Source organism: Desmodus rotundus, chromosome 8 (genome assembly GCF_022682495.2).
Source record: "Desmodus rotundus isolate HL8 chromosome 8, HLdesRot8A.1, whole genome shotgun sequence".
NCBI lineage: Eukaryota > Metazoa > Chordata > Mammalia > Chiroptera > Phyllostomidae > Desmodus > Desmodus rotundus.
Window position 1 is genome coordinate 75,847,571 of NC_071394.1, and position 24,905 is coordinate 75,872,475.

General features: G+C 38.9%; 1 protein-coding gene across 2 annotated transcripts in view; it reads left to right on the forward strand.

The window, feature by feature from the left end:
- SUCLG2 (succinate-CoA ligase GDP-forming subunit beta) overlaps positions 1-24,905 on the forward strand; it is a 283,719-nt gene that overhangs the window by 108,985 nt on the left and 149,829 nt on the right. For both annotated transcript variants that reach the window (XM_071222260.1, XM_024556623.4), the window contains exons 3-4: positions 22,663-22,762; positions 23,584-23,674. In XM_071222260.1, the coding sequence (XP_071078361.1) occupies positions 22,663-22,762; positions 23,584-23,674 (191 nt within the window). The remainder of the gene's footprint in view (positions 1-22,662; positions 22,763-23,583; positions 23,675-24,905) is intronic.

Genomic DNA, 24,905 nt, shown 5'->3' on the forward strand with positions numbered 1-24,905 from the left:
TCCCACACTCCCAGAGGCTGAGCAACTCAGGGGGCTGGGTCAGGGCATTTACCTCCATGCTGCCCAGGGTTTTATCTAATGCAACCTTCATCATCCCGCTGTGAGGAGGTTGCTGTTATGGCAAAGCCGTTTGGTCACAGAGTTAAGGGAGGGTGGAGTCAGGGCCTGAAGCCAGCTCTCATGTCTTATATCTTCATGACATGACTTACTAGGGCTGCTCTAACAAAATAACACAAATTTATTGTCTCACAGTTCTGGAGGCTGGAAGTCTCTAGAAGTCTGGAGGCAGTGTGGTTCCTTCTGAGGCTGAGGGAGAATTTGTTCTCTGCCTTTCACCTGTCTTCTGGAGATTTGCTGGCAATCTCTGTAATTCCTTAGCTTGTAGAAGCATCACCCCAATCTCTGTCTTCCTCGTGACATGGTGTTCTCCTGTGTGTGTGTCTGTCTCCAGATGTTTTTTTATAACAATTCCTGTCATATTGGGTTAGGGCCCACCCTAATGATCTCATCTTAATTAATGAGATGTGCAATGTCTATCTACAAATAAGGTCACATTCTGAGTTACTGGGGGATAGGACTTCAACCTATGAATTATGGGGGAACCCAATTCAACCTATGCAATAGACTCAGAGTTTTTGCAGCAATTATAATTTTGTTGATGAAATTTTTGATACTGATTTCACTCAGTTTTACCCATGATATTTTTTCTAACTAAGGAAATAAAACGGAGATTTCACCGAATTCACGTGAGAATCTGTGGAGACCTATAACCTCCTGCTTCAGTCCCCATAGTTTTTTCTGCTCGTCCTGTTTGCTTACCTTAATTGTAGTGGGGATTTGTCATAAAATATGAAATAATGAGGGTAAGCCCTGTTTTCATCAAAACAGCTAAGAAATTCTTTAAAGTAAATCTGTACTGTGATATTTGCTCTCACATAAAAAATTCACATGTTTAGGGTTGAAAATTGTGAAAGGCTAATAAAGGAAAGGATTTTTATTTTCTGCCCCACTGTTTATCTTGAATAGAGTCTCAATATGTGTTGCTTTATTTTTTTAACTTCCCAGCTGATGAATCTGCTTAAATTGGACTGTTGGGATTCGACCAAATTTTACCATGTGATAAGTATAAAAGGATCACACATCAGATTAACACAGGAGCCTGAATTTCCAGAGGGAGCAGCTCATCCCACAGTCCTCCCAGCTTAGTATATTTACATTTACTGCTTGAAAAACATTACTTGCTTTCTGTGGGACTGCTTGTTTTCCCTTTGGCATGGGCAGATCGCAGCGCTGTTTCACAGACAGGCCTTTTGGAAATGGGTCTGTAGAAAGGTTCTATTACCAGACAGTGTCCATTTCAGAAGGCGACTATTCTTTCAAGCCAGCTCACAAATGTGGAATAGAAAGACCAGCACTTTCTCACACCTGTTCTTAGGTATTCTGCTGGGGTGAGGGTGATGAGGAAACAATACACCAGAAGCCAGGTTGGACTTCAGCCCTCACCATCCACTGCCACACTGGAGCTAAAGTATCAGGACCAGAGGGAAAAGTGGGACATCTTTCCAGAGAGCTACAGATGCAGTGGAAGTTTCAATTTTCTCTGTGGCATTTAAACAGTATGATTTTTTTTTTACTGTCAAAGAATAGAAAATTAGTTTTAATTGTTACTTATGAGGCACCATATGGCTACTCTATAATTCCGGCATCCCACAGAGCTGCATACGCATATGGAAAATGAAATTAATTGGAAATCACACCCTGAAATCTATTATTAAGTTAATATAGCTAACAGCTTGTGGGGTGTCCTCATACTCAGCATGATGTAATTGCGTATAACAACAAGTAACTATAAATTCATATGGGAGACCAGAAGGGATAAACAGAGGTCAAAGGGATAGGCTTTGGAAAGCAATAGCATTAATAATGGATGCTGCAGCAAACATTTCAGTTTCTTGCTGTCCACAAACCTAGGGTAGAGGGAAGCAGTTTAATCATATTCAAATAAATTAATCAGCAGTCTTGTGAATTTCACAGCTAAGGGACTGTTTTTTATTTGGCCAGCTAGTGTTATAGTGAGCTAAGGTCACTCTTACTGGATTACTCACAGTTATTTAAATCAGAAGTTCTCAAACTTAGCTGTGTATCAAAAACTACTGAGTAACTCTTAAAAGCACTGAATTCTGAATCTGATTCCTGGGATTTTGATTCATTAGTTCTAGGTTTCTAAATTATTAAGAAGTACTGCCTGTGGTTCTGATCCAGCTCAGCCATGGACCATGGAAACCACTGATTTAAGTGATATAGCACATGGCTCGATATATTTAGGTAGTAAGTCTGCAGCTAGAGTATGTCCAGCTTCCCTAATTAGGTTCCCAACTTTAAAATAGAGTAAAATAAGCTAAAATAAAAATATAACCTAAGATCTGACACTTTACTTGGTAAACCTAGAAATAGTGAATAATTTGATATTATCTGTAATTTTTATGAAATTTTTTAGTTTATGTTGGTCTCCTGAAGACTGTGGACTCAGGGAATTGGCTATTTTATTCATTTTGGTGTTCAGTTCAAGACACAGAGTAGCAGGAATTAAATAAATGTTTATAGACTGAATATGAGTGTGAAAAAAGAAAAAGTGTTCATTTTAAAAATTAATAATTATTATAGGCATTAGATGTAGTCTTTATTCATCTAAGTTGACATTAACAATAGTGTTATAAATTGCTACACAATTTGTGATATTAGCTTAACCTTGTATTAGCTCATTGAGGACAGAATCCATGGATTTACAACCAGGAAGGAGATTTTTCCTAGTCTTCATTCCTTTTCCTGTGAGTGACAGGTCATAAGTTATATCCATAAGAGCCATGTCTAGAATTCAGTTGTTGAGAGACACATTGATCAGACTTTCTGGACAACTACCAGGCTAGGGTGGACTTTGTGCTAGTGGTGGAAGGCCCTTGTGGTGGTGTAAAGGTGCCCCCTTTCTTTATCTCTGAAACCTGCGCTCATTTCTCTTTTATCTTCTATAGTTTGTGCTGCCTTACTTTTCTATATTGCCTGGGTATTATTTTTGTTCTCCAGCTTCCACTCTCCTATTTCTCGGGGCAGAATAATGTCCAGAAGTTCTCAAATGCTGTGCAGGTACTGTGATGTTGAAAACCCTGTGTTATCTGGCCCAAAACATGTTGCCTGTGGTAACTGACTGGTTTGGGCATAAAGCACATTGGGATCTTTTTGATGGACAGAGGGAAGGAAATGATGTTAAGGTAACAACAGATCCGTTAGTGTGATTTGTGGCCTGATAAGCAAAGACCACTTGCTGTTTCTTAATATCAGGGCTCCTTTTTCTTCCTAAACAATGGGGCCCTGAATGTTTTTTGCTTGGTACTTTATTTTGAAGTAATTTCAAACTTACGGAGAATTCTAAGTCCCATACAAACAACTGCTTATCACTTTCACCTAGATTCCCCAACTCTTAACATTTGAGAACAAGCTACATACATGATGCCTCATCACCCTAAACACTGTGGTATGTATTTCCTCAAATCAAGGAAACTTTCCCACATCATCACCATTCAGTCCTCCAGGTCAGGAAACAGTGTTGGTGACCACAGCCGTCCATGTTCCACCAACTGCCTCAACAGTGTGTTGTTTGCTTTCCTGAACCAGGATCCAAGTCAGGAACACACGTTGCATTTAATTGTCACCTCTATTTAATCACCTCTACTTTGGAACATTTCCTTGGTGTTTCTCTTTCCTTAAGGACCTTGTTTAAAAGTGTCCAGGGCTTTCCTTCTGTAGAATGTTTCTCAGCCGGGGTCTTTCCATTGTCCTGCATTCCTGGTAAAAAATGCCCTAAAAATCATGGGCAGCTGTTCATAGTTGGTCACATTAGCAAGTATATGGCCTGTCCCACCACTGGTCAAATTGGTGTCTGTCAAGTTTCCCCACCTTAGATTTTACATTTTCCCTTTGTAATTGGTTAGAATTTTGTGGGGAGCTGTTCTCAGATTACACGTATATCAAGTTCATCTCCTAACTTCCACCCAACTGTGACCTTCATGGACAACTCCTCACTTATCTCTATGATGGCTGCCAATTGGAGATCCTCATTTCCATCATTTGTGCAAATTTGTAAGTTGGATCTTACAAATAAGATCTTACAAATAAATAAAATCTGTAAGGAAGATTTTTCTTCTGCCTTATTTATTTATATCAGCAAGGGTCTATAAATTCTTGTTTTATTCAATCAATTGTCATCCATTCCTAAGTCTTTTTGACATGTACTTTCTGGCTTTCTTGTACAAGATGTCCCTATTTCAACTTATACTTCTCTTGGTCAAGCCCTCTATCAGCCATTTCCCTCAGAAGGGATACTGTTCTTTTCAGTAGTGATAATATTTAAAAACCAAAGTCTGGGCATGTGCTAGTGCTCATTATGTTGAGGTTTTAATTGCTGTTAGGCCATCCGAGATAGTTGGGTGTGTATACATACACAAACATGTATGTGTATATGTGTATACACATTTATGTATGTAAAAATATAAAATATATGCATTCATTTTACTCTACATACACACATCAATATATATACACATAACATCAATAACCACTTCTTTGTTTATATAAATTACAATAAACAGTGTATTTATATCAGTACCTACAATTCCAATCCTGAATCGCAGAGTTCATTCTAGCCTTCTACCTTTCTTTTTTTTTTTTTTTAAATTTTCATTGTTGTTCAATTACAGTTGTATGCCTTTTCTCCCCATCCCTCCACCCCACCCCAGCTGAACCCACCTCCCTCCGCCACCTCCACCCTCCCCCTTGGTTTTGTCCATGTGTCCTTTATAGTTCCTGTAATCCCCTCTTCCCACTGTCCCCGCCCCGCCTCCCCGCACCCCCCCCCCGGCTATTGTTAGATTGTTCTTAACTTCAATGTCTCTGGTTATATTTTGTTTGCTTTTTTCTTCTATTGATTATGTTCCAGTTAAAGGTGAGATCATATGGTATTTGTCCCTCACTGTCTGGCTTATTTCACTTAGCATAATGCTCTCCAGTTCCAACCATGCTGTTGCAAAGGGTATAAGCTCCTTCTTTCTCTCTGCTGCATAGAATTCCATTGTGTAAATATACCATAGTTTTTGGATCCACTCCTTTGCTGATGGGCACTTAGGTTGCTTCCAGTACTTGGCTATTGTAAATTGTGCTGCTATGAACATTAGGGTGCACAGGTTCTTTTCGATTGGTGTTTCAGTGTTCTTAGGGTATAATCCCAGCAGCGGAATTGCTGGGTCAAAGGGCAGTTCCATTTTTAGTTTTCTGAGGAAATTCCATACTGTTTTGCACAGTGGCCTCACCAGTCTACATTACCACCAACAGTGCACTAGGGTTCCCTTTTCTCCACATCCTCTCCAACATTTGTTTGTGGATTTGTTTATGCTGGCCACTCTGACTGGTGTGAGATGGGACCTCATTGTGGTTTTAATTTGCATCTCTCTGATGGCTAGTGATGCTGAGCATGTTTTCATATGTCTCTGGGCCCTCTGTATGTCTTCCTTGGAGAAGTGTCTGTTCAAGTCCTTTGCCCATTTCTTAATTGGGTTGTTTGTCTCCCTGGAGTGGAGTTGTGTGAGTTCTTTATATATTTTGGAGATCAGGCCCTTGTCTGAGGTATCATTAGCAAATATGTTTCCCCATACTGTTGGTTCTCTTTGTAATTTGGTGCTGTTTTCTTTAGCCATGCAGAAGCTTTTTATTTTGATGAGGTCCCATTTGTTTATTCCTTCCTTTATATCCCTTGCTTTAGAGGACATGTCTGTGAGGATGTTGCTGCGTGGAATGTCTGAGATTTTCCTGCCAATGTTTTCCTCGAGGACTTTTATGGTGTTACGACTTATATTTAAGTCTTTTATCCATCTTGAGTTTATTTTTGTGTATGGCCTAAGTTGGTGATCGAGTTTCATTTTTTTGCAAGTAGCTGTCCAGATCTCCCAACACCATCTGTTGAAGAGGCTGTTTTTGCTCCATTTTATGCTTCTACCTCCTTCGTCAAATATTAATTGACCGCATAGACTTGAGTTTATTTCTGGGCTCTCTGTTCTGTTCCATTGGTCTATGTGCCTGTTTTTATGCCAGTACCAGGCTGTTCTGATTACCGTGGCTTTGTAATACAGTTTGATATCAGGTATTGTGATCCCTCCTGCTTTGTTCTTCTTTCTCAAAATTGCAGCAGCTATTCAGGGTTGTTTATGGTTCCATATGAATTTCTGCAATGTTTGTTCTATATCTGTGAAATATGTCATGGGTACTCTAATAGGGATTGCAGTGAATCTATAAATTGCTTTGGGTAGTATGGCCATTTTGATGATGTTAATTCTTCCAATCCATGAGCATGGTACATGCTTCCATTTGTTTGTGTCTTCCTTAATTTCTTTCTTCAGTGTTGTGTAGTTTTCTGAGTACAGGTCTTTTACCTCCTTGGTTAGGTTTATTCCTAGGTACTTTATTTTTCTTGTTGCTATATCAAATGGGATTTTTTTCCTGATTTCTGTTTCTGCAGTTCCGTTGTTGGTGTACAGGAATGCCTTTGATTTCTGAATATTGACTTTGTATCCAGCTGTTTTGCCAAATTCATTTATTAGGTCGAATAGTTTTTGGGTGGAGTCTATAGGATTTTCCATGTACACTGTCATGTCATCTGCAAACAGTGACAGTTTCATTTCCTTCTTTCCAATTTGGATGCCTTTTATTTCTTTTTCTTGTCTGATTGCTGTGGCTAGAACTTCCAATACTATGATGAATAGGAGTGGTGAGAGAGGGCATCCTTGTCTTGTTCCTGATCTTAGCTGGAAAGCTCTAAGATTTTGTCCCTTGAGTATGATGTTGGCAGTAGATCTCTCATATATGGCCTTTATTATGTTGAGGAATGCTCCCTTTATTCCCACTTTGCTGAGTGTTTTTATCAGAAATGGGTGCTGAATCTTATCAAATGTTTTTTGTGCATCTATTGATATGATCATGTGATTTTTGTCTTTGCAGGTATTGATGTGATGTATTATGTTTATTGATTTGTGAATATTGTACCATCCTTGCATCCCTGGGATGAATCCCACTTGGTCATGGTGGATGATCTTTTTAATGTATTGCTGGATGCGGTTTGCCAATATTTTGTTGAGAATTTTAGCGTCTATGTTCATCGGCCATATTGGCCTGAAGTTTTCTTTCTTTGTTGTGTCTTTATCTGGTTTTGGGATTAGGATGGTGCTGGCTTCCTAAAAAGAGTTTGGGAGTCTTCCTTCAGTTTGTATTTTTTCGAATAGTCTGTGAAGGATAAGGGTTAGCTCTTCCTTAAATGGTTTGTAGAATTCTCCTGTGAAACCACCTGGTCCAGGGCTTTTGTGTGTTGGGAGTTTTTTGATTACTTCCTCAATTTCGTCTGCTGTTATTGCTCTGTTCAGTCTTTCTGCTTCTTCTTCATTCAGTTTTGGAAGATTATATTTTTCTAGCAATGTGTCCATTTCACCTAGGTTTTCAAATTTCTTTAGCATATAGTTCTTCATAGTAATTTCTTACAATCCTCATAGTAATTTCTTACAATCCTTTGTATTTCTGTGGTATCAGTTGTAATCTCTCCTTTTTCATTTTTAATTGTGTTTATTTGGATCCTCTCTCTTTTCTTCTTGATGAGCCCACTTAAAGGCTTGTCGATTTTGTTTATCTTTTCAAAGAACCAGCTCCTGGATTCATTGATCCTTAGAATTGTGCTTTTAGTCTCTATGTCATTTAACTCTGCTCTTATCTTGGTTATTTCCTTCCATATGCTTGCTCTGGGCTGTCTTTGTTGTTGTTCCTCGAGTTCTTGTAGGCATAGGTTTAGGTTGTTTGAAATGTTTCTATCTTCTTAAGGTAGACCTGTATTGCTATGAACTTCCCTCTCAGGACTGCCTTTGCCGTGTCCCATAGGTTTTGGGTTGTTGTGAGTTCATTTTCATTTGTTTCCAGAAAGTTTTTGATTTCTTCCCTAATCTCATTCTTGACCCATTCATTGTTTAATAGCATGCTATTCAGTCTCCATGATTTTGAGTGTTTTGGCTTTTTTCCTTTGGGCTTGGTTTCTAGTTTCAGTCCCTTGTGGTCAGAGAAAATGCTTGGTATGATTTCAGTTTTCTTGAATTTGTTGAGGATTGTTTTGAGTCCTATCATATGATCTATCTTTGAAAAAGTTCCATGTACACTTGAAAACAATGTGTATTTTGCTTCTTTGGGATGAAAAGCTCTATATATATTAGTTAAGTCCATTTCCTCTAGGGTATTGTTAAGTGACACAATATCCTTCTTGATATTTTGTTTGGAAGACCTGTCCATTTTTGATAGTGGAGTGTTAAAGTCCCCTACTATAATTGTGTTGCTGTCAATATCATTCTTGAAATCCTCCAGGATTTTCTTGATGTATTTGGGTGCTCCTATGTTGGGTTCATATATATTTACAATGTTTATGTCTTCTTGGTGGATTCTTCCTTTGAGTATTATGAAGTGACCTTCTGGGTCTGTCTTTATGGCCCTTCTTTGGATGTCTATTTTGTCTGATATGAGTATTGCTACCCCTGCTTTTTTTTCCTGTCCATTTGCTTGGAAAATTTGTTTCCAGTCCTTCAGTTTCAGTCCGTGTATGTCTTTTGTCCTGAGATGCGTCTCTTCTAGGCAGCATATGTGCAGGTCATGTTTTCCCATTCATTCAGCTGTTCTATGTCTTTTAATGGGAGCATTTAATCCACGTATATTTAAGGTTATTACTGATAGGTAGTTATTCATTGCCATTTTTTCATACCTGTGTTCCTTTGTCTTTCTCTTTTCCTTCCTTTCCTTAAAGCAGTCCCTTTAGCATCTCTTGCAGAGCTGGTTTGGTGGAAGTGTATTCTTTTAGACTTCTTTTGTCTGGGAAACTCTTTATTTGGCCTTCTATCTTGATTGAGAGCCTTTCTGGGTAAAGTAGTCTTGGTTGCAGGCCTCTGGTTCTCCGTACTTGGAATATTTTTTGCCATTCTCTTCTGGCTTGGAACGTTTCCATTGAGAAGTCAGTTGCTAACCTTATTGGGGCTACCTTGTATGTTACTTCCTGTTTGTCCCTTGCTGCCTTTAAGATCCTCTCCTTGTCTTGGAATTTTGCCATTTTAATTATGATGTGTCTTGCGGTGGGCCTCTTTTGGGTTCCTCTTGCTTGGGACTCTCTGTGTTTCCTGGATTTGGGTGACTTTTTCTCTCCTCAGATTAGGGAAATTTTCCATCATTACTTTTTCAAACAGGTTTTCTATCCCTTGCTCTTCTTCTCCTTCTGGTATTCCTATTATACGGACATTGTTACGTTTCACGTTGTCCTGCATTTCCCTTAATCCCTCTTCATTCTTTCTGAGCCTCTTTTCCTTTTCTTGCTCTTTCTGTGTGTTTTTTTCTACCTTGTCCTCCAGCTTGCTGATCCGATCCTCTGCTTCATCAAGTCTGCTTTTCATTCCTTCTACTGTGTTTTTCCATTCAGAAATTGTATTCTTCATTTCCTCTTGGCCCTTGTTGATAGTTTCTATTTCCTTTTTCATTTTGATATAGTTTGCGGCTAGTTTATTGTAGTTTCCCTGTAGTTTCTGGTAGTTCTCTTTGAGCTCAGAGAGCTCAGTCAGCTTCCTGATGACCATTGCTTTGAACTCAGTATCTGATAGTTGACTTGCCTCTTTTTCAGTTAGCATTCTTTCTGAGGCTTCCTTCTTTCCTTTCATTTGGGAATTGTTTCTTTGTCTTCCCATTGTTTGTGAGACTCTTCTTGTTAGCCTCTGCTTCTTAAATTCCTCTATTCTGACTCCCTGGGTTTATGGTATGAACTTCTATGGTAGAATGTCAATGGGATTCAGTGGTGCTGTCTCCTTAATCTCCTGTGCTCACTGGTCTTGAGCTGACGTTTGTGGGTGTAACACAGTCTTACTCTAGTCTTTTCGGCACTCCAGGTTTTCTTGTCTCACCGTCTGATCTTTTGATGTCCTCTATCTTTGGTCTCCTATCTTCATATATGCTGGAATACTGTTGGCTGTTCGCTCTGCTCCTCAGATCAGCTAGGTGTTTCACTGGCATTGAGGGGAAGTGGACTCTGCTCCCACCTATCTCGCCGCCATCTTCGCTGCACTCCCCCGCCTTCTACCTTTCTATGTTTGGAAATACTTTCTCCAATAGTAGGAAACATGGCTTTCTTTTATTTCCAGTATATATATTTCCTCAGTCGATTTCTTGTAACCCAGTGGGATGACCAATTTCCCAACTATGCTTTCTGCCCACGACTCCACACTGTCTTATATCTGGCAAGTGTCTATGAGCACCCCCCTCCCCCCTCCCACAGTGACAGTGAACTTGGGCTCCAGGTGTTCTGCAGTACCTTGGTGACACCTCCCTTTCTCTCCTCAACACACTTTATTCTCATGGACTGGGGCTCCCCAGTGTTTCATCAAGTCCATGCCTGCCCGGAATGAAGACTCTGTTTCTCAGTCTCCGTCATAGGTAGTTTTGGACTTGTGATTTAGTTCTAGGCAGTGGCAGCCAGTTTGGCAAGGAAGCGAGTGATGTGATGGAGGACTGGGACAGTTGTGGAATCATGACATTAGTTGTTAATGAACCTCAGGATGTTATGTGAGAGAAAAATAAACTTCTGTGTTACTTGATGTTTTAAAATTATTATTTAAAACTTTTGGTCCTGCCCTCACTGGTGTGGCTCAGTGAATGAGTGCCAGCCTGTGAATCAAAGGGTTGCCAGTTCAATTCCCAGTCAGGGCACATGTCTGGGTTGTAGGCCAGGTCCCCAGTAAGGGTTGTGAGAGAGGCAACCACACACTGATGTTCCTCTCCCTCTCTTTCTCCCTCCCTTCCCCTCTCTCTAAAAATAAATAAACACAGTCTCTATAAAAAAGAACAAAAAAACTTTTGGTCCCTCAATATCTAACCTAATTATAACTAATACTAACACTACTGTACGAGAAGGAAACAAAAATAATTCTAAATTCCATGAGGCAGTAGAGAGGTATGTAAAGGAAGCCTTACCAAATTTGTAGAGGTGCAGTGACTGCTGCATTTTATCTCTAGACCAAGCGACAGGATGTGTGGAAGTTTAAAAGAATGACTATGGGGGGGCTTCTCTCCATTTGTTTCCGTAACTATTAAAAATTGTTCTAACTTGTGTGTCAACAGCACATGAAAAACTGCTCCTACACTGACTAAGAGGGTAACCTCAATTCCTTGGAGTTGTGACCTCATCTATGACATGGGATTTGAAAAGTGTTGTCTTAGTTGTTAGGTTACTTTTAACCCCATTTAGATTTAGAACTTAGTAAACAGATGATGAAATTTCTGAAACCCATATGATTAACCCTAATTAATTATTAATTTTCTGTATATATTTTTAGTTGATGTATTTGTAATGTTTAAGAGATTTTTTTATTAAAACAGTATATACTGATTCCATTTTATATGTTTTCAATTGTGTAATTGACATTACCATTGTAATTTTTATATTGAAATATAAAGTTATGTTATATATTACAACGATTTTAACAATGTTGTAATGCTTTTAAAGTTCACTGAATCTTTTATTGGTATAATTTAATACTTGAGAAGCTTTTACTTATTGGGTCAGACAATTGAAGTACACAAGAAAAGAAAATGGGTATATTCAATTTATAAATTCAATTTAAAATGTAAAGAAAAACTAGACTTCTGGCCCAGATGGAGGCATAGGTAGACACACTTTGCCTCCTTGCACAACCAAAAGAAAGGCAGCAACAAATTTAAAAACAAAAAATAACCAGAACTGCCAGAAAATCTTAACTGTATGGAAGTCCGACAACCAAAGAGTTAAAGAAGAAACATTCATTCAGACTGTGCCACAGGGCAATGACATGGGTTGCCCACCCTCCCACCCAGCATAGTAATAATAACAGCAATAGTGGCAGTGGTACTAAAGGACAGATAACCATGTGTCCTACCATTGATGTACAAACACCAGCTAAGCTCAGAGTCTAGCTTGCTTCCCCACTTATTTTCCCTCCCCTGCAGCCTGCCTTAGCGCAGGGCCTCCCCAGCACCTGTGAAGAGGTGGGGGCATGTGCTCAGTGTGCCAATGAATCCCGATGCGAACAGCTCCAGATGGAGTCAAGGGACATATTCTCTGTCGGGAATCCTGTGGGATGGGCCAGGGCCATTTGTGCCACAAAACAACCACAAATATCAAAAGGGGGACAGACAAAAACAAAGATAGATACAAGCCTTGGAAGTAAACAAGTTGCTCAAATGTAAACGAAAGCACGGTGTGCGTTCCTGCAGGGCTCCTGTCTGTGATCCGGAGATACCCAGTTTACTTCCAAAAGGGGGAATCCATCTGGGTGTGGCAGGGCAGTGCTGCACATCTGTAGATTTGGGCTGCTCTGGAAGGCATCTGACCATTTTTATCGCCATGTGAATTCACATGTTCTCGTCCAACCATGAGCACATTTCATCATTTCTGAATGACTGGAAAAAATACAAGATGGGTAGTTGATGTATTCTTAACGCTGATATAAAAGTCAGTATTAGATTTTACTATTCATCATAAATTATCCTCCTCAGTGGACAGAGTATTCATCACTATCATCATCATCTACCATTTACTTGATAAAATTATCATGCAAGTTTAAGTATAAGCCAGGCATTGTGTTAAGTGCTTTACTTTTTCTTCTCATAAAATACTTATATTGACTCTGAAAGGCAGGCACTGTTTTTATCAGCTTTATTTTATGAGAAAATTGAGGCTCTATTTTCTGGTCATGGTGACTCAGCTTACTGTAAGGGGCAAAGCCTGGGTACTAGTCCATGACTGCCAGACCCATGGCTCCTGAATTTGCCCACTGCACTTTAGTCATTTCCATTATCTTCTTTAGGAGGGACTTAACAGGGACGGTATGTTTCTGTACATGGAAAGGAGATGTTACTGATTTCGCGTTGGAGCTCAGGGATACCCTGAGAGGGTGTTTCACCTGTTTGAGTCACCCATAAGGAAACATGACTCGAGGCACAGTGTCCCGAGTCTCACAGGGACGAACGTTCAGCCTACCTACAACTAATTCTGGCAAGTGTGGATGGATGTGCTTCCAGGTCTGAACACCATGGCTGGCTTTGAAGTGGACAGTCAGCTGGTGTGAACTGACAAGGGGCAGGTTTTGCCCCTGCCTTCCGTTCTGAGTCACACAATCTATGAACTGGTGGGAGGTGGTGAGCTGCATAGATCCCAGTGGCTGTGTTCTGTGTACATGTCAGGCACCGATACAGTCCGATGCATAATAAGCTCACTTTAGAAATAGCTGCTATTCCCCTCCCCCTACTATTAACAGAAGTAATACATGGTCTTTGTAGCAAATTTGCAATCAAAAAGAAGAAAAAGTTACCCATAATCTACTCCCCTCCAAATAATCAGTTAATACTTTGTGTTTTTTAATTCATAATTTATCCTTAGTATATACATTATATACGTATACGTGTACATACATTTAATGGTATATATTTTGTATTACAGCAAGCTTTTTTCTCCCACTTAGCAATAATAGTGTTACTACTCTTACCAAAGTCAAATAAACATGTTTTATTTAAATTGTAAGGTAGTTTTTCCCTGATTATAAATGAAATAAACAGTCACTGTAAAAAGTGCGAAACTATAAAAAAGAAAGTAAAAATCATTTGAACCCCAAGACCCTGTAGGTAACCACTGTTGATATGGGCTTTATAACATTTCAACCTTTTTAAAGGCATTTATGTCTGTGTTTTCTAAAGTTTTCAAGAGAGTAACGCACTACAGTTGGTAACATAGATATGTTTTGGCTTTTCTAAATACTTTCTGGTGGTTTTCTTTCAAAAATACTGCAGGCTTATCAGAAGTCTGGAGTCCCACAATGTTAAGCTTCAGGCAAGTGACAATGATGCTAACAGCGTAGAAGAGCTTTGGGTTAAAGATTGTCATTTTCATCACTCCATCACTTAAGCGCCAGACCCAGGCTCCAAGCATCATCCTGCTTTTTCTGGAGGTTGCAGGTTACCCCCAGGGGAATTTACCTCCCCGTTCAACATGGAATAGTCACACCAAATTCGCAGGAAAGACATGTGCAAGGAAACACCTTTTGTACAGTTATCGTCTGTAGTTTCCCCTGGATTTACAAAACATCACTGCTGTAAAAATTCATGTTTAAAAATGATTATTTTCAAAAAGTTTTATTTGTTCATGGTAAAAAAAAATCCCTTTTGAAATCAGTATTTTATATATCATTGACTAATTTAGGAATATTTCAAACAGGATTTTGATTTAGAGTTGGTGGGGGAGAAGCTGATTCCTTTGTAGATGCCATTGAATACTTGGAGACCCGGTGGGTGCCTGCTGTAGGCCAGGTATCAGGTGTTGATCTTCGTGCTGAGGTATATACATTGAATATTTGTTGTGTTTAGTTTCAGTGAAAATTCAGGTAAGAGGCTATAGATCCCAGTTGACAATGCTTGTCTATTTACATATTTTGTACTAAGGACACTGTTATGTGTTCTCAGAAACAGTAATGTATTTCTTGATTGGGACTTGAATCATGCAGATATATAGGGTCTGGCAGAAGTAATGCCTGCTTGAGGATGGTTGGTAGGGTAATAATATGGGTGTAATAATTTATAATTTTATTTTGAACATTTCACCTAAAATGTCATATGGTGTGCTTGAGTGTGATATTGGTGTGTTATAGAATTGCATGCCTAGGATTTTATAATAAAAAGCGTTGTTATTTGTGCTGGACACTGTATGTGTTTGTCTAAGCCTGTTGAACAACACACTTCAGATTTGGGCAATCACTGTGTGTAAATTTTATCTCTCTCCAAAAAGGAACTGTAAACAAATACCAGACTTTAGTTACTGAGTTGTGTGTTGAAGCATTTAAGGGTAACAGTAACTTTGAAATGCATGGGAAAAAAAGGCGGGCTGTGAAGAATGGAGAGAGATGTGATAAAACAAACATAGTGAAATGTTAGCAGTGGTAGGATCTGGGTGCTATGTGGATGTTTACTTTTTCAGCTTTTTCATGTGATTGGAAATTTTCCTAATAAAATGTTGAGTGGAAACCCAGTAATGACGCTGTATATAAAGGGTTAAAACACCATCTCTAGATATTTCTTTCTGGCTTAAACATCCTGACTCTGTTTCTTGTGAGCAATGTGACTGGATAACTCAGCCTCAGTTGGGTTATTTGTGATATGTGGCTAAGGAATAGACTTAGTGCAAATCTTATTTCGTAGTAAGCTCCTAACAGACGCTGATTATGATTTCACAGGGCAAAGGAAGTGATGTTTATGAATGAATGACTGTATGCTGAGGGCCCACTATTTGCCTGGCAGTCTCATTTGGTCATTTGCAGGAGAATGAGGTGATCTCACTCTCCATCACATGTGTGTGCCCTTCAGTAGAAACTTGCACATGGGAGAAGGCATGAGGGGTGTGATGAGCAAAGCTACAGTCACATTATTGACTTTGACAGAACCACTCCCTGGCTCTGTGGGTCCCCCTTGGTCTGGCATTTCCTTTGAACTGGAAGGGCCTTCAGAGGTGGATGACATCTGCTTTGTTAGAGTCTGTAATGTTCCTGAGTCCAGGCTGATTTTGTTGATCGTCATAATGGCTCCCGTTGTGAAAGACTAGGCAGGCCATCTCCTGTTTGGGGTTATTCTGTTTTCAGTTTAATGGACAAGTGTTCTGGGAATTCTTCTAGGGTAGAAAGACTCCCCCTAAACACAGCCTAATCATGTTTATGCATTACAACAGCCTGTTCACTTCATGATGGGAGGCAAGAGATTGGGTCCAGATCCTGGGAAAGCCTGCCACACACCAGTCCCAGAGGGATAGGGGGGAGAAAGGAGTATTCCAGGAAATTCTGTGGAGGTTTTACTTCTGATGTCTGATACCATGCTGCTGGAAACTAAGGTGGAAAACAAAGAACTATGGTGTTGACGGAGACAATTGGATATAGAACAAATATTGGCTGCATTTTGGAGGGAGAGCAAGCTGTCATAAATCTATGAGGGAGATTTTGAATGTCCTCTGTAGTTGTGAAATCAGCCAGATACTGGGCCTGGTTTGAGAGGTAAGGGTTCCTGCGAGATGATCTCTGGGCTGCAGCTCTGAGGGCACAGGGCTCCCAGGTTTAGAGTGAGGATGTGCCTGACTGAGTCCATCTCTCCTGGAGAATGTGTCCTCTGGAATAAGAGACGCTGCTGCAGAGGAAAAAGCTGAGTCACCAGGGGCTCAGCCAGTCTTCTTGAGGAGCCCCTCTGCAAGGACCTACTTGTGAGTAGCTGGAGGATCTTCCTTGATGGCAGATGGGAGAAGCAAGGAGGAAACTGGAGTGGTGGGGTCAGTGGACTATGTGTGACAGAATGAGGTCAGTCACCAGACAGTGGAGCAGACTCCAGACCACAGCCCATGAGAACACCTCTCACCAAGGGAAGGCTAGATGGAGGAATTGACTTAAATAAAGAAAATAGGGAAATACAAAATTTCTAATCAAGAAGGTAGAAGATCTCAGAATACTGGTAATATGGTTGTGAAAGTGAAAGGAACATCTTTAAGTCTGTGTGCAGCCAGGCAATGTTTATATTACATACATTTTAAAGTTCACTCATTTCTGTTGGCTCTGAAAATAAAAGCATCATGTCAGTTCTGGACATGCCACATATTTTTCTCCTCTTGCTCATCACTGGTTAAGATCAATAGGAGATCCCCTTTTATGTCTCAGTTATCAGGTAGCTTCCAAATAGCTGCCACTAAAGGAGGTATTTGCTCTAGCCTGGGCTGTGTGCTCAACATCTCCCGCATTGTGTGAGCTTTAACTCCCACAGTAAATCCCTCATCCATGACTCAGACCGGTTCTGCTCCACTAATTGAACCTTGACTGAATGCGTCTTTGCTTTGAAAATGAGGGGAAAAAAGATTTTTTTTTATAGCTGGTTTTCCTTTATCCTTTCCCTTAAAATGTACCACAAAATCCTGTAGGAACGTATTGGTCATAAACGCTTTTCATCTTCCATGACTATTTCTAGGATCTGTTGAAGTTACAGATGTTACACAGATATTTTTATTAGTGTATATCTTGTAATCTATATAAAACATGGTAGAGATTTCTTTTGGAAATTTTTTCTGTAAAAACTTGTTTCTTTCTTTTTCCTGAAAAATTGTCATTTTTCAAGCAACTTCATTTGCAAAACATTTGTTTAATGTCCTATGCTTGCAATCTTATACTATTAGAAATTCTTTGATTAGCTATAGGTACTTGAGTAAAGTCAAATGGGTATTATCGCCGTCAATGTTAGGATTTTCAATCCTTAATCTTTCTTATAGAAATATATTTTTTAATTTAATAGGCCAAATATAAGATTGGTTCATTAGTATTAAACTATAAAAAGACTAAGATATTACAACTGAATTGAGCCTTTTATAGGTAATACTTATCTAGCTTTAATAATTTTATTATCATCAAAGTATATATTAATGGTTATGAATCCAATAATATCAGTGAAAAAATCAGAAGAGTAGGCTAATTTATCATTATAGATTTTAATGAAGCCTATAATGTAATAATAAATATACAGTATTTTTAACAGTATGGAAATATGAAAAACAATGATTTATCACACTTTAGGAATTTTTGTAGGAACTAAAATTTAAAAATTTCCCTTGAAAACAAAAGTATGTTTTGTGTTAAAATAATATTATTACCTTCTTTATAATCTAACTGTTCAAAGTGGCATTTTCATGGAAAAATGACTTTAAATAATGTGGAATTAATTTGCTACCATATTTAATAGGAAATTTAAGATTTAAAACTCCAGTAAAAAGCCTTATCAGTAAAGGTTTTGTTAATGTGAAATAGTGTCTTCCAGGACAACTTCCTGTTTGTATCACAAAACCCCACACCTAGACATGACCCTCGTTCCATCTTTTATTTATATGGGAGAATCACTGTGGTAGGCCTGTGCCATTTAAATTGCGATGGGCAGCAGTCAGATAGGGAGCCAAGGACCCCTAATCCCAGTGTAGTCAAGGTATATGACCAGTGGTGGAACAGTTTATTCTGATATTTGGTCTGTTTGAAATTCTCTGTTTCTACATTGATGAGCCTATGCCAGACATGTTGAAAGTTGAAATAATTGTTTTAGTCTCAGAGATGTCATTGGGCATATGGAAAGAGTCACTGCAGTATTATCTTTTTCCAATGATCTACTTACTTTGGAAACTTTAGGAAACTGGAATCAGTCTACAGGAGATATTACAGAAATGACTGTAGAGTTTGAAGTTTGAGTTCTGTGGGGTCATAATGAAAACACAGAAGTTACCTTATTTTCCTTGTGAAATTGGCTGTTAGATCTCTAACTTATCACTCTATAACTGTATGTTCTTTACAAATGTTCATTTTTCTGTGATTCTTCGACTCTTGGCTCACCCTCCCCTTCTCCTTGCCTTGCAGTAATAGGTAAATCTGTAATACATTTTAACTTTTTCAAATAATGAATCTTTCAAACCTCACAAAAGGGGATCACCATGTAGAAATTATACCATATAGCTGTGCTGAAAACTAGATATTCCAATTTTGCTGTAGTTGGTGAACTACAGAAATCCTAGTTCCCCCAACAATTCCAGTGTTATTGAATCGAAGTAGATGGTCACCATTGTAGCCATCTCACTGAAATATCAGTGCAAAAGTGCTGTATTTGCATTTAGGAAAGTATTATATTTTTGAAGAGAGCAATGCTGAATAAAAACCAGTTCAGTAATACATTCAGTTCTTCACTAAACTGCTTTAAAAAGATAGTTGAAAATAACTTATGTTTATCAATATTCTTGATAAACATTTTCAGACATTTGCCATGGTCTTTCTGCATTATAGTTCCAAACTGTGTCTTGTGAACAGTGTTTTGCGCCTACCTGTTGTTAGAATGCTATCTCTACAAAGCAAAGTGAACCAGCTTTACCAAGCTCGCCTAATTAAGGACATTTCCTATTTATTCTATGTTATACGTCCCTTAATGAATTTATTATTTTTAGGTTTAATAATGTTTGCAAGAGTGTTTATTACCCAGCATGGGATTATTGGCAGATTATAAAATTGCTATAAAAGTGTATTATTGTAATTAGAATAATACTTGTGGTAAAAAATGAGAGTACAACATTTGAGAAAGCATTATTTTAATGCGGCTAATAGAGGTAACAAAACTATAATGGGGGATGTTTTTAGGCTTTCTAAATGGCTGTAAATATTGTTCTCTTAATTGACATGGTATTTGAGAATCTTCCATATCTGTAAATTTATCAAGTGCGTTTTCTCTTAAAATACATATAAATGATAGCAAATGGGTTTCTCTCGCACTGAGTGGGAGGGAGTCTGACCATTAGCACTGCTGCCTATCCCCAATGTGCTGGGCAAGGAATACATAAAATGCACATGGGGCATGTTTTGGCTTCTGCATGTGAGAGTCATTGTTAATAGCAAGGAATTGAGAGGTATGCAGAACTGATGATACCAACGAAAAGTGCACTAGTATGGTTATCAGTGCATATATAGGTGTTACCTCTTTCCATGCAAAACTTACTAGAGTAGGTGACTTCCCTGCCCCACCTCCCACCACCCACTCCTTCTCCCTCTCTTTTTACGTTGTTATCTTAAAGTATTCTTAGCCATTTTATGTATTCAGACAAAAATAGAATTTCATGTATGGGACATTCTTTTGTATTTCTGTTTGGGAATAGGTAGGTAACATTAAAAATATATACCCTAGAAATTTGTGTGAGTTTCTGGAGAAATCAGGTCTTTAAATAAAATGGAAGACATTAAGTGTGAGTCAACTTGGTAAATACTGAATGAAAACTCTAGTGACTGTTCAGTAGGATTTGGTCACTTTACTTAATTTTCAGTACCTTGAGTAAATAACCACATGAATTAAATTGCTTCATGTGAGTTTCCCTCAAGGTGAGAAACTTGTTGTACTTTGAGCTCCTGACCGGCTGTACTGATTTAGCCCTGGAGATATGACCAGAAGAGATGACAGCAGTAAACTTATTCTTGGCCTGTAGTATAAGCTGCAGAAGATGCACCTGGATTGTTTCCCTCCCTTTTTCTATATGCCTGACTGATTATACAGCTTCACAGTGTTCCAAGTGGTTGCTTTGCTAACAGGGTGACAGGAGTCCTTTCACGAGTGGTCATGTGGTGACACATGGAATTAACAACACTTCATTGAGGCTACAGTGGTTCTTTGTCTTGTTGGCAGTGCCTAAAGCAGATCTAGTTCCTGTGTAGTGTCAGTTAACAATGCCCAATTAGGCATTATGTCTGCATTTCAAGTTTTGTTGCTAGAAAGCTTAGAGGGAAAGCATCTTTTTCTTCTGGATGAGAAGGGCATGAGTAATGCTACTGGCAATGGAGTGCTGGTTATCCTTCTAAAAGAATTTGAAGAGATCACAGTGAAAAGTCTGAGTAGACACAAAAAGAGTTTTTTCTACTTGATATCTTCAAAAGATATATATTCCTATATACCACTCTTGGTTAATTTCTGAAAATAATTATAATGATCACAGTTATCATATTTTGGCTATTGTTTTCAGTGTGCTAGGTGTTGAGATAAGCATCTTACCTAGTATATTTCATCTACTTTTTCACATCATACTAACAAATTATTATGACCACTTTACAGATGAGCATGCTACTTTTACCTTTCAGAACCTCTGTCTTCTCTTCACTACAAAGGAAGTGATGGGTGGAGTTGGAGGTGGTCACTCAGATCTGTTTAACTCTAAAGTCCTTGCACTCTAAAGTACTGCTGTTCCTTACATTCGTTAGCATGAATATGCAGTAAATTCTTTTTGCTTGTTTCCTTTCCTGGTGAGTTTCTGATAATAAGTGGTCATCATAACTTGTCTTCTACTCAGTTTGATGGGAACCCAGTTTTATTCTAAGACGTGGTTTGACTGATGTTATGATGGTTCATTTCCAGGCAGAAACAATTGCTAGAGGGTATAGATTGCAACAAAGAAAGAGCTGTTTGCTTCTGAGAGAAGATGAACCCTAGTTTTCTGAGTGTAAGCAAATGCAATAGAAAGGAAGACCAAGAAGTAGAGACAATTAACTTGAATAATTCACTACATCAGGTGGACTGACTATCTTACCCAGTGCCTGGTGTCAACTCCTTCTGCTGCTCCTTTTGCTTTCATGATAAAACTCTTTGTTGGAACCTTTACATGCTTGCTTATGAGCAACAACAACATCAATAGTAATAGCTGAAATTAGCCAACATTTATGGAGTTCTCACTTTACATAAATGGTTGCAGATACTAACATTTTTTTTTTACCATCTCTGCCCAAGTGGAAATAATCCTTTTGAATCTTTACACTATACAAAGGCAGTAAGTGAACTAATTGATTGTGGCAATAGTCTTTTCATTAATCATATGAGCTTTTAGGTTCTTGGGATAAAATATTTACATGTATTATCTTATTTAATTATTGAAACAATCTTCGTCATCATTTTACAATCAAGTAAACTGAGTCTCAGAAATATTAAGTAACTTGTCCAATGCTATGCAGCTGGGTAAGGGATGAAGGCTGGATTGAAACCTAGGTCTGCAGAGTCAGAAAACTATTAGAGCCTTAGAGAAGATTATCAGGTTTAGTTCTCTGATTTTAGACAGATAGGAATCACAGAGGATGTCGGCTGTAGTCTGAGATGGGTACTGTTTGGTTCATTAAACATTTGATTTGGGGACTGCCTTTTTTTTCTTTCTGAGGGTTAAGGAGGGCAGCTCTGCTGTTGCTGAGGCAACTGTCTCCATCACTGGGCTTCTTTGCATATCCAGCTTTCCTGCTGGGCCCATAAAAACATCTGAGTTCATTACTCTGGTCTCAAATGAGACCAGAACAAACGGTTCATTCTTTTCTTGAGTGAGAAATGAAGATTCCACAACCACTTTCCCCTGGGATGTTTTGTTATTCCTCCAACATTTAAAAAATATTGCTTGCTTTTAGTTTTAATCTATTTCTTCCTGCGTTACCCAGCCCTGTCAATATATAGAGGAACTGCTCAGAACACTGTTGGTTTCCAATAATACAGTTATTAAATACTTCCTTTGCATCTTGTCTTTGAAACTTTCCTTTTGCAATCTTGTCTTCCCTTGGACATCTCAGATGACTGACAGCTAGTTAGTTTCTCTGATTGGCAGACTGGTTCCTCTGCCACATGGGAATGCCATTACTTAGTAAAATTAATACTACAGCCTGGATCTATTTAGCATCCTCTGACACTCACATGAGCAAGGGAACACATGCCTTACTTTCCCTTGGGATGGTGGAGTATTAGATTAAACTGGTAGAAATATTTGAATATCCTCAATAAACAGACTTTGTATTTAGGCACATTGATGTTTTTGAAATTGTTTATTGCCTTTATTTTCAAAGTTGGTTGGAGAGAGCTTTTACCACTTTCATATGTCATTGCCACTTTCCTTATTGCTTAAGGAAATAAAAATATTTCTTTATTGCTTTAAAAATAATTAAAAATCAACTACCCACTCCTAATTATCTTTTTCAGATGCAAAAGAAATTGTTTTAAAAGCCCAGATCTTAGCTGGAGGAAGAGGAAAAGGTATCTTCAGTAGTGGTTTGAAAGGAGGTGTTCATTTATCAAAAGAGTAAGTGCTGAGGTTTTAATTCCTTGACTGTGGGCCAAGCAGTTACAGAAAAGGAGCATTGAGAGAGGGGGTTGGGATATGGAGGGTGGGAGCTGGAGCTAGCAAATAGAGGAAACAATTAGAGGTAGATGCTGGCAATACCCCAGTTTTCCTCTTCTCCCATAAAAGGATTTTTCTTCACTAGTTGGTGAAACTTGACACTGCTTCTCTCCTAGATGATCAGTTTTTCATTTCAAATGTTGGAAATGATACCATTTGCAAATTATGTATTGCTTCCATAATGTCACTTTCCTGTTCAAGAACCTGCAGTGGCTCCCTACTACCAGTGGTGTCAGTTGTCTCTCCTGTCTGATGCAGTCCAAGTCTTCCTTCATCTGAGCCTATCTATTCAGCTTTAGCTCCCATGTCTCCCAGCACTGAACACTCTCCTCTGTTGTCATTCATTATTTGTGATTCTTGCCCTCACCTTTATCCCCCACCTTTCCCAAATTACTCTCTATCAAGTCTTTGTTATTCAACTCTAAACGTGTTGTGCATTTCAGCATTATCTCTTTACTATGACAGTAATTTATTTGAGGGCAAGGGGGGAGGATAGGAGAGGTAAGCATGAATCTTTTCTTCTTTTCTTCCTCCCTCCCTCCCTTCCTTTCTTCCATCTTTTCATTCATTTATTGTATTTATAAACAGAAAGTCTGGGCTGGAGGTGTACCCTGTGCTGTGCGGACCTGAGAACTTTAGTATGAACTTGGCTTTAAAATGATTTTCAACATAGACATTGATTATCTTTTATTTTTCTCTCTCTTTTTTTCTCTTTCTTTCAGCCCTAAAGTTGTGGGACAGTTGGCTAAACAGATGATTGGGTATAATCTAGCAACAAAACAAACTCCAAAAGAAGGTGTGAAAGTTAACAAGGTAATATGAATGCTTCTGGTCATTTTCTGTGTATGTGTTAAAAAAAATCACACTTTAGTTTTGGCAGAATTTAATGCACTTTGGCAATGCGCCATTTTATTTTCATTTTTAATCCTCATGTAATCTATTTAGTGTGTGGTATGACTTGAAGATAAAATAAAAAGTTTCTGTAATAGTAATATTATTTATTATCCTCAGCATATAGTATAAGCGGGCAGGGTGATTGAAGCAACAGGTTTCTCTTTTGGAACACAGACACATTCTGTTTAAAGCTGAAGAGGGCTTGGTATGACGCTGTCATGCTCAGTGAGGGTTAGTCCCTGTTGTCCCACAGCCCCAGCCACAGTACCGTGTATCAGAGTTACTGCCGTGGTTGTTTATCGAAGTGGACCTATATTACTTTGAGATTACTGTCATTTTGAGCCAGTGCTATTACTGAGAGTGTGTTATATCAGTGAGATCTATTGAGGCAAGCAACTGTGTATAGGGCGTGTACATACTCATGTGCATGCACACACACACACACACACACACACAGAAAATAAAGCCCAGAGCAAAGTAGCCTGCCTCAGCCATGAGCTTGTGAGTGGCAGAACTGAGGCCAGAACCTAACTCTCATCCTATCAGTCTCCTCATTCTCCCTGTGTCCCACTGGTGTATTGAGGCACGAGGCCTCGTTACCTGGTTTGCAGGACCCAGTGCAAAATAAAAACATGAGGAACCTTATTCAAATTTCAACAAAACATTAAACCAAGAGACCAGGAGTGGGATCCTTTGGAGCCTGGGTCCTACATCATTACACAGGTTGCACCCCCAGTCACAGAGCATAGATGGCCCCATCGTAGCAGTGAATTGGGCCCAACATTTGGGGACAGCAACTGTCTGCTCTGTTGACATGGCATCATAGATGATGATCTCTACTAATGTGCCATGCTTGGGGGAACTGAGGCAGCGCATTCTGGTTTTACTCTTCAGAGAGAGTTGTGTGGAAAATTCTTGACATAACCAAAAAGAAAATCACAGCTGGTGGTTATTGAACCACAAGAGAGTCTTTCCTGTTCCCCAGGGAACACTGAGCTGGGGGGGGATCTGAGCACTGCAATCATCTCCTTCATGCTGGTACAGAGTCTTTCTGGATGTTAAGGAAGCACACGCACAGCTGGTTCTCGTTATTTCCCTTTCCCACTGCCTCTCAGGTGGATGCAAGGACTGCTTAAAAGCAAAAGTGTTT